Genomic DNA, 10,284 nt, shown 5'->3' with positions numbered 1-10,284 from the left:
GGCTGAGAGATGCTGAAGACAAAGTTTTAAGAGAAGAACAGTGCGGTTTTAAAAAAGGTAGAGGATATGTCGACCAAATTTTTACTCTTAGGTTAATAATTCATGCGTGCCTGAGTTATCAAACACCTTTGGTCCGCAGTTTTATAGATTATGAGCAAGCGTTTGATGCTGTTGATTGAAGAGCTTTAGAAAAGGTTTTATCTTTGTATGGTATACCAGACAAATACATTAAAGTGATTAGTGCTATGTAAAAGAATAACACTGCTGCGGTTAAGGTATGAAATGAGGTTAGCAGGTGGTTTCATGTTAAATCAGGAATTAAACAGGATTGTGTTCTATTCCCCTTTATATGGTTCATTTTGATGGATTTTGTCTTAAGAAGCACAGGAAAGGCAATGGGAGACCACGGAATCAAATGGGAAGGAAAAAATCTCCTCGTCTTAGATTATGCTGATGATTTAAGCATCCTAGATGAAAGTTTGAGCAAAATGAATGAACCTTTAGAGGTTTTGCAAGTTCAGGGTGCTAGAATAGGTTTGAAAATAAATTTTAAGAAAACTAGGTCACTAAGGCTAGGAATAAGTGAAGATTAAAAGTTGACGTCAGATAACGAAAAGATTGATCAGGTGGATAGCTTCACTTACCTTGGTAGTATTATCAGTAAAGACGGTAAGAGCAGTGAAGATGTTAAAAGTAGAATAGCCAAGGCTCAGGGTGTTTTTTCACAGTTAAAAAAAGTTTCAATGTACAGGAAGATAAGTCTGAAAACTAAGATTAGAATATTAGAAGCTATAGCGATGACAGTGGTCAAATATGGCTCTAAGGCTAGGGCCAAACAGTGGATGAAGATTTTCTAGATGTTTTCCAGAGAAATTTTCTATGGATTGTTCTGTGTACCGACTTATTTTAAACAGTAGGCTGTACGAAAACTGTTGTTCCATCCCGCTTTCTAGGGCTACGATGAGAGAAAGTTTGAGATCGCTAGGGCACTTTCTGTGGATGAAGGATGACACATTGCCAAGGATTGTCGTTTTCGGCCAGCCGTCAAGGGCTAAACAGAAAGCAGGTCGTCTGCGGTTGGGGTGGGATAATTTCATAAAGAAAGATTTAAAGGCAATGGAAAATTCCTGGGAGGGTGTAAAGAGGAAAGCTTTGAATAGATTTTTGGGCTGGAGGAGGAGCGGGCGTAGCTCTGTTGACCTCAGGTGGCTTGGTTCTGCGGTGAGTTTTTAGTAGTAGTAGTATCTAAAATATTACTTACCTGCATCTATTCTAAAGATGCTTCATATACCAATCTAAAAAATAAAAAATAAAAAAATAAAACAGCCCTACCTGTAACCAAAATAGATACATTAGAATATAAGCAAAAAAGATATACTATATTTTCTACTCATTACATAGAGTACAATGAGAATAAAAAGAATCCAGTCACAAAATTGTATAAAAATACGATGAATTTATCATAAAAATAACTCCAAGGCAGTAAAAAGTTGCTTTTCAGCAATTACGGAAAAATTACGGATATATTTTATATTTGTATCAATGCTTTGAAGCTCACAGATATATAAGCATATGCATATATACACAAAAAGCGATAGGTCCAATCTGTTATTTCCATGGTTTTATTCACTGCTATTCATTTTCCAGGCCTTGAATATTGCAAAAAAATTAGTCACAAAACAGTTAAAAATCAAACAAATTGCTACAAACCACTCTTGAGCAGTAAGGATTCGCTGAAGACTATGTGGTAATGTACCAGTTATCGGAACCTAAACACATGGTCTTTAGTTAGTGAAAACAGCTTGACTAGAGCTGACTAAACTTCAAGAAAGATTAAACATTCTAACATGCACGCACTCGAAACAGGGGCGCCGATTCACGAGAATGTAGAAAGGGGGCAATGTTTTTCATCGACTTTTTTTTCAAGATACAGAAAAGGGGTTCTTCAAAATGTAGCGGGGGGAGGGGCAGTTAAAAATTTATAGACAAGGCCATATTTGGTCATTTTTTTGTACACCATTTAAAATATGTACATACTTCCATTTGCATAATATACAAATTTATTTAATTGTCTATTTAAACTAATCTTGTATAAATCTATTTATATAATATAAAATCTTCTACTTCATCTCAAATTAAAGTTGTGTATTTTAGATACCTTAAATTTCCGCTAAGTGCTCGTAATACTTCTTTAGAATATATGTATGGAATAAAGGGCCCGCTTGATGTAACAAAGATTAGTTGACTTGACTAGAGCTGACTAAAATTCAAGAAAGATTAAACATTCTAACATGCACGCACTCGAAACAGGGGCGCCGATTCACGAGAATGTAAAAAGGGGGCAATGTTTTTCTTCGACTGTTTTTTTCAAGATAAAGAAAAGGGGTTCTTCAAAATGTAGCGGGGGGGGGGGGGCAGTTAAAAATGTACAGAAAAGGCCATATTTTGTCATTTTTTTGTACACCATTTAAAATATGTACATACTTCCATTTGCATAATATACAAATTTATTCTCATTTACCATGGCCATACTAAGAATAATTTGGAAACAAGTACCTACAGACGACTAAAAAAATATGCACCAAAAATAAACAAAATGCGCATTTTTTGTTTTTTTTTTTTTTTTTAAGGTTAATTTTTTGAATAATTTTTTTAAGGTGTTTGGTGACATAAAACGACTCACTGCCGACATTGAACAACTGAAAAAATAATGTGGATATATGTCTGTTTACTCGTCATGTCGTCCAAGTAGGTGCGGTTCTTTTAATGCTCAAAGAACTGCTCAACTTCCACGAGCTTCGTCTGTGCTCAACAACTTTTCATCTGAAACTTCCACTGAATCTCAATGGTCCACCGGGATTAAGTTATTTTCTGAGTAAAATTGTTCATATTTAGTTGCATACCTCCATGCACGCAAGATGGGGGATTTGTTTTAAAGTGACATTTTGGTTTTATTTCAAAAGTTTCCATATTATCTTGTGGAGGGATTCCTTCAGACAAATTTTATTGAGTGAGAATTTACCACTTGTTTTGTGAAACAGCTATACTGATGAAAATCTAGTTTATAGGTATGGATTAAGCTTAATGTTGGGTTGTGCCCGTATTTTTTCATCATCTAATGAAAAAATGCGGGCTATATTTGGTTGAAATCTGTTCAAGGTAAAGGATGAAAATTTGTTTCTCCAGACAGAAAATAATGTTTAAAAGAAATGGAAGTCTTTTCTGGTGTTTTTTTTTTAAATATGTAGCCTATTCAAAGTATGCTTCTGTAGAAATTTTATTGGGAGACTGAAAAAGAATTTTGATTTAAATAGGCATTCTATCTGAAATTCATATAGTGACGTCATTTGGTCATTTTTGCTCGACAAATTTTACCACTGTCTGTAACAACGTAGCCTGATAACTTTTTTAAAATCAAAGAAAAAATTTATAATTGTGAAAATAAAATCTAACTCTTAAATAGCTTATCAGCGTTTATTTGTTGCATTTCATTTCAGTCATATACGTTTCATTTCAGACCATCCTCATCCGCCACAAAGTCGCTTTGCTTCCAATCTCAAACCGAGTTATTTTAAGACAGCAGTAAGTGTCGTCTAAATGTTAACAGCTACTCTATTAACTTCCGTTGTAATGGTTTTCGTTCATGACCGAGTACCAGATATGAAGAAGTACCCACCCCTGCCCAACTTAATCCTGGATAATCTGCCTCTTATACCCAGGGCATTCTTCATCTGTCAAATCACTGAGCTTCTATTGTTTGCCATTTGGTTTTCAGTTTTTCTCATGCATAAGCATAGGTAAACTAATAGTATTTTACTTTATATAATTTGTAATTGTCCGTGACACCCAGGTAATTATTTATGCTAAAGAAAAATCACGTGATGCTATACAACAGGTAACGATTTCGGTAGAGTACACTTACAATCAGAATTGGATGGTTTTTGGATGCTCACAAGAGGGTATACTTTATCTTAAATATTTCCGAAGCCTAAAGACAAGATGGTGGTTGTATTTGGGAAAATTGTTCAAGTAGTTTAAGATTGTGTGATTTTTTAGTTTCTTTTCAAATCATTAAATCTTTTAGTTTTAATTTTGGAGAAATGGCTAATAATTTTAAAGAATTCAAACAAATTTAACTGTATGGATGAATTTGCATGGTATGAATAAGCCAAGTCTAGTTTCCTTATGATGAACGTTATCATGTTGATCCCGGTAACAAGAGACACGGCTGACAGAAAAAAACACTTGGCTATCTCTTGATAGGGACTTTGTACTGCTCATATCATCTCTAGAAAATGTTTCTCAGTAGTTCTCGAATGATCGTCTCTGTCAGACTGCTATTCAAAAGAAGACAATGTTTGGCTGGACTTCAACCCGCTACTATCTATTTCCGTTCTTCGTGACGAACCGAAAGCTGCCACACAATTGTCCGAACGAAGACAAGAATTGGCTGGAATTGGAAAGCAAATTCATAACACCAGTACAAAGCGGGTTTTTGGCACTAAATTCAAATGATTACGGTTATGAATATAATAGAACTTCCAATTTTAACTTTTGTTCTTCATATTATTACCAATTTCTTCATAAATTCATAGCGTTTTTGAAAACCTTGTAAGATAACGACTGAGACTAGTTAAAACACTGATTTATACATAAAAAAAAACTGATTATAATAATGAAAGCGTGGCCAGTTTTTAAATAACTTGTTTTTTCTCTTGTTATTCGCGACCAGTCGGCATGATTTTACTACTTGCCAGCTCTGCTTTCATTGGTTTTTCACGGCTTGTACTTTTTTGTCATTAAGATACTTCTTGTTGCGAAAATCCCCCTTAAGTATTTAAGATTGTAAAACTTTGAATGATGGAATAATGTATTTCTGAAATCAGTGCTATTATTGCCATGCCTCCACAAACTTGTGCAGAACTAAAGAAATCCATATAGTCGAAAAGCCAAAATAAATAGGATAAATCAGTGATTTTTCTATAATGCAGCTTATATGCCAGCTCTGCTTTCATTGGTTTTTCACGGCTGGTACTTTTTGTTATTAAGACACTTCTTGTTGCGAAAACCCCCCTTAAGTATTTAAGATGGTAAAACTTTGAATGATGGAATAATGTATTTCTGAAATCAGTGCTATTAGTGCCATGCACCCACAAACTTGTACACAACTAAAGAAATCTATTGTAAAAAAGCCAAAATATATAGGTTCAATCAGAGTTAAACCCAAGAAGTTTTGTTTATGCTATGTTTTCATTAATTAATGTTTTCTTCAAAAAATGCTACCGGTGCCATCTATCCACAAATTTATACAGAACTAAAGATATCCTAATACAGGGCTCCCACGGCTTCATCAAATTTAATAAAGTTTTTAATGAAATTATTTGAAAAAAACTACGTTTTCTAAAGAGTTAAAGAGGCTGAGTTACAAGGTCGAACCTTAAAACGTACAGGGATTAGGAGGCACAGTTGGGGGGCTGCCGCCCCCAAACCCCCGCTTTCGCAGCCTTTAAATAAAAAAAAAAAAAATTTAAACTGAAAGTATGGAGCGACATTAAATCTTAAAACGAACAGAAATTATTCCGTATATGAAAGGGGTTGTGCCCTCCTCAACGCCTCGCTCTTTACGCTAAAGTTTTTATTGTTTATAAAAAAGAGTTGTGAGAAAGTAAAACTTTAGCGTAAAGAGCGAGGCGTTGAGGAGGGCACAGCCCCTTTCATATACGGAATAATTTCTGTTCATTTTAAGATTTAATGCCGCTCCTTACTTTCAGCTTAAAATTTTTTTTTTTTATTTAAAGGCTGCGAAAGAGGGGGTTTGGGGGCGGCAGCCCCTCAACTGTGCCTCCTAATCCCTGTACGTTTTAAGGTTCGACCTTGTAACTCAGCCTCTTTAACTCTTTAGAAAACGTAGTTTTTTTCAAATAATTTCTGCACGTTTTTGTACAGTTTATTACTTATTATTGCTTGACTAACTGTTAGATGATTGTGTATTATTCTTTTCTTTCTCGACAGGGTGTTTTAAGGGTCGACCTTGTAACTCAGCCTCTTTAACTCTTTAGAAAACGTAGTTTTTTTCAAATAATTTCTGCAAGTTTTTGTACAGTTTATTACTTATTATTGCTTGACTAACTGTTAGATGATTGTGTATTATTCTTTTCTTTCTCGACAGGGTGTTTTAAGGTTCGACCTTGTAACTCAGCCTCTTTAACTCTTTAGAAAACGTAGTTTTTTTTCAAATAATTTCTGCACGTTTTTGTACAGTTTATTACTTATTATTACTTGACTAACTGTTAGATGATTGTGTATTATTCTTTTCTTTCTCGACAGGGTGTTTTAAGGGTAGACCTTGTAACTCAGCCTCTTTAACTCTTTATAAAACGTAATTTTTTTCAAATAATTTAAAAAAAAAACTGAGTTTCTTTTTTAAACTTTAAATTCAGTATATAAAAAATTTGCTCTGACGGTGAATCGAACCCCGATCTTCCGCCTGACAGTCAGGAGTATCAACTGCAGTACTAAAGGGACACAATTGTAATTGTTTTTTAGTAAATGGAATCTATTTTTGACGCAAGCAAATTCCCACAAAACTTGATATTTGGTTTTTGGAAAACAGGGAAGGAGTAATCTAATTGAGCTGAAATTTCAAGGATAAGCTTCCAGGCCCCAGGAAAGCTTATTATCTAGAGTTCAACCCTATCTGACAATGTTAAAGGGGGGCTGTGGTGGGACGTTAGAAACTTCCAGCCCACTTTTAACCATGAAAATAAAGTCGGAGGGGGGGTGAAATTTTGCACGTCTCTTAGTTTGAGCTTGGGCTACAAAATGCGAGTAACAATGTCTCTCTGTGACCGCTAGGACCGGAAATCGCTCGCGGGCTCTTATAGGAAAACGAGCCCGCGTTTTCGCGGGCTCTTATAGGAAAACGAGGTTTTTCGTAAATGTAAATTCGGGGGATAATTTTTTCGGTCTGAAAATATCAAAAGGCCCTAACAGGTCGAATTCTGCTTCGAATGAGTTCTCATTCACCCGGATCAATTGCCAACTGTGACCTGTAGGCGTGGATAAGAAGAAAAAAAAAATTTAACATCAAGTGGTTATATTTGGTTTTTGGAAAACAGGGAAGGAGTGATCGGATTGAGCTGAAATTTCGAGGATAAGCTCCCAGGCCCTAAAAAAGCTTAACCTCTAAATTTCAACCCAATCGGACAACGTTAAAGGGGGGGGCTGTGGTCGGAGGGTCGAAACTTCCGGCCCACTTTTACCCATGAAGATAAAGTCGGAGGGGGGTGAAATTTTGCAAGTTTCTTAGTTTGAGCTTGGGCTACAAAATGCGATTACCGCTGTCTCTCTGCGACCGCTAGGACCGGAAATCGCTTAACATTGTGGTGGGTCGCCTCTTTATTAGAGGCACAAGTGTCCCTCCTTGATTATGCACCATAAAGTTTCTCTTGCTCATACAAGAATTTCACCTTTTTTTTTACTTACAGCAATTCTTCATTGCAAAGAACCGGTTAAAACTAGAAATTGGAAAGATAATCACGTTAAAAACCATGTTTTGTCAGTATCTCTAACAAAGAAATTTCACTTTAAAAATTATGTCATATTCAGAGCTTAATGCATGATATTTCCGTATATTGCAGAATTATGTTGGCTTAACTATGTTTCAGCTTATCCACTTATTTGAAATAATGTTAGGGTCAAAATCCGATAAACGAGGTCAAGACTTAAATTGAAAATTAATATTCGAATGGCATGTCTTAAATAATTTATTTATAAAAAATTAAAACAAACATCAGTTTTTTCTTCTATCCACTTTCCATACTGTTTGAGCTTTGTTATTGGTTAAATTTGGTTAAGTTATGGTTAAATTATTGCTGGATATTTCAATATTCATATCTCGTCATGATCCATAATTGTATTTGAAAACAACGTTAGGCATTTTATTTCAATAATCTGTTAGATGCAAAAAATTAAACAAAAACAACAAAATAGGAAAAGAATAAAAGGATAAGTTTTATATAAGAAAAGACTAAAATAATATTTTGCAGGTTTATTCTACTTCGACGGTTTTGTCTAACTAACGGCAGCACCAAACCGCTTGAGGAAAACACAGCTACGCACTCCCCTTCTCCATCCCAATGTATTCAAAGCCTCCCCCCTTTACATCCTCTAAATAACTTTCCATTTTCATTAAACCTGTCCTTATGACATCCTCTCGCCCCATTCAAGGACGACCTGCTTTTTTTTAACCTAGACGGTAGTATTCAATTTAAATAGAATATAATATAACTTGAATTAAATTATTAATGAGCTTATAGTATTCAATTGACAAATCTTCTTTGCGCCCCCAATTAAAGATCCAATGGGATCTTTTGGAAGTTAGTTTTTCATTGATCTTCTATTAGTAGAGGGTGTTACATCACCCTCTAATAGGAACAAAATACCATTAATTACCATTAATACCAATAATTAATCAAAACACCCGGTGTTTGAAATTCCTACCGTTAGATGGGCCACTTTATAAATGAATTTCAATTTGAAACGACCATATTCGTCATGAATTAGAAAATTAAATAGATATATAATATACTGTACAGTTTTTTGTTGTTGTTTTTTTCACGGTAGAATTGTACGCGGTTGAATTACTTCTGGGTTAAGGTCTGCACATGTTAACTTGTAAAGGTCAAGTTTTGTAAGAGCTTTCAAAGTTAGACATTAAATTGGTTTTAAAATGGCTTCTTACAAATAATTTTAGTGATTTTGCGTTTTCAAATGGTCTCCATTTTATCCCATTTTTAATCCCCAAAAAGGCTAAAACACAAAGCTAAGAAAACTTAAACTACAAATAGAAGAGAGGTAAAAAATGAAATAAATAGAAGGCAGGGCTTTTTGTTCGAGGGGGGGGGGGTACTTTTGTTGGTGGTGAAAGGGGTCAAATTGAAAAAAAAATTACAAAACGCATGAAAATTTATTTATGTGCATATCGTTAGTTTTTTACGAGTCGGACCAAAATTTTGGGGGAGGGGGGTCAAATCAGGCACTCCCCCCCTGCAAGGAAAAGTGCAAAAGGACTCATTCACAGATACATTGATGGTATTCTGTAGTAAGTGTCCAAGCTTTTTTTGTTTATATGAATACTGGTCCTAAGCACATTTTAGTATGGACAAGATGACTTTTCTTGTTACAAAGGAGAAATATAGAAAAACTGAAAAAGTGAAAACACTACTGGAAAGTTGTACAAAGTGGAAACAATGCCATTTGTACCAAAATAAACAGAAGTTGCTTACTCTTGGCGCACAATCTAAATGATCTCCTGGAACTGAGAGTGAGGTAATCCACATTGTAATGCAGCGAAGAAGAAATATTGATCCGAATAACGCACAAAACCGTCGAAGTAGAATAAACCTGCAAAATATTATTTTAGTCTTTTCTTATATAAAATTTATCCTTTTATTCTTTTCCTATTTTATTGTTTTTGTTTAATTTTTGGCATCTAACAGATTATCGAAATAAAATGGCTAACGTTGTTTTCAAATACAATTATGGATCATGACGAGGTATGAATATTGAAATATCCAGCAATAATTTAACCATAACTTAACCAAATTTAACCAATAACAAAGCTCAAACAGTATGGAAAGTGGATAGAAGAAAAAACTGAAGTTTGTCTCTGACTGATGTTTGTTTTAATTTTTTTAAAATAAATTATTTAAGACATGCCATTCGAATATTAATTTTCAATTTAAGTCTTGACCTCGTTTATCGGATTTTGACCCTAACATTATTTCAAATAAGTGGATAAGCTGAAACATAGTTAAGCCAACATAATTCTGCAATATACGGAAATATCATGCATTAAGCTCTGAATATGACATAATTTTTAAAGTGAAATTTCTTTGTTAGAGATACTGACAAAACATGGTTTTTAACGTGATTATCTTTCCAATTTCTAGTTTTAACCGGTTCTTTGCAATGAAGAATTGCTGTAAGTAAAAAAAAGGGTGAAATTCTTGTATGAGCAAGACAAACTTTATGGTGCATAATTTCATTAAAAACTATATTAAATTTGATGACGCCGTGGGAGCCCTGTATTAGGATATTTTTAGTTCTGTATAAATTTGTGGATAGATGGCACCGGTAGCATTTTTTGAAGAAAACATTAATTAATGAAAACATCAAGGAGGCACACTTGTGCCTCTATAAAGAGGCGACCCACCACAATGTTAAGCGATTTCAGGTCCTAGAGGTCGCAGAGAGACGGCGGTAATCGCATTTTGTAGCCCA

At 34.6% G+C, this 10,284-nt stretch overlaps 1 protein-coding gene across 5 annotated transcripts in view; it reads right to left on the bottom strand.

Moving 5' to 3' along the window:
• Window positions 1-1,364: 1,364 nt before the first annotated feature.
• Window positions 1,365-10,284, bottom strand: part of LOC148939284 (ceramide phosphoethanolamine synthase-like) — a 28,883-nt gene continuing 19,963 nt past the window's right edge. For all 5 annotated transcript variants that reach the window (XR_016143519.1, XM_089106727.1, XM_089106729.1 and 2 more), the window contains exons 2-3: window positions 9,288-9,405; window positions 1,365-4,450 (exon numbers count right to left, since the gene is read on the bottom strand). Coding sequence is in view for 4 of the 5 variants with exons in the window: in XM_089106727.1 (XP_088962853.1) it covers window positions 4,385-4,450; window positions 9,288-9,405 (184 nt within the window). In the remaining variant the exon portion in view is untranslated. The remainder of the gene's footprint in view (window positions 4,451-9,287; window positions 9,406-10,284) is intronic.

This window comes from Artemia sp. Qi Xiang Cuo, chromosome 21, assembly GCF_049724085.1.
Source record: "Artemia sp. Qi Xiang Cuo chromosome 21, ASM4972408v1, whole genome shotgun sequence".
NCBI lineage: Eukaryota > Metazoa > Arthropoda > Branchiopoda > Anostraca > Artemiidae > Artemia > Artemia sp. Qi Xiang Cuo.
This window is presented reverse-complemented; position numbering and strand designations above follow the sequence as displayed.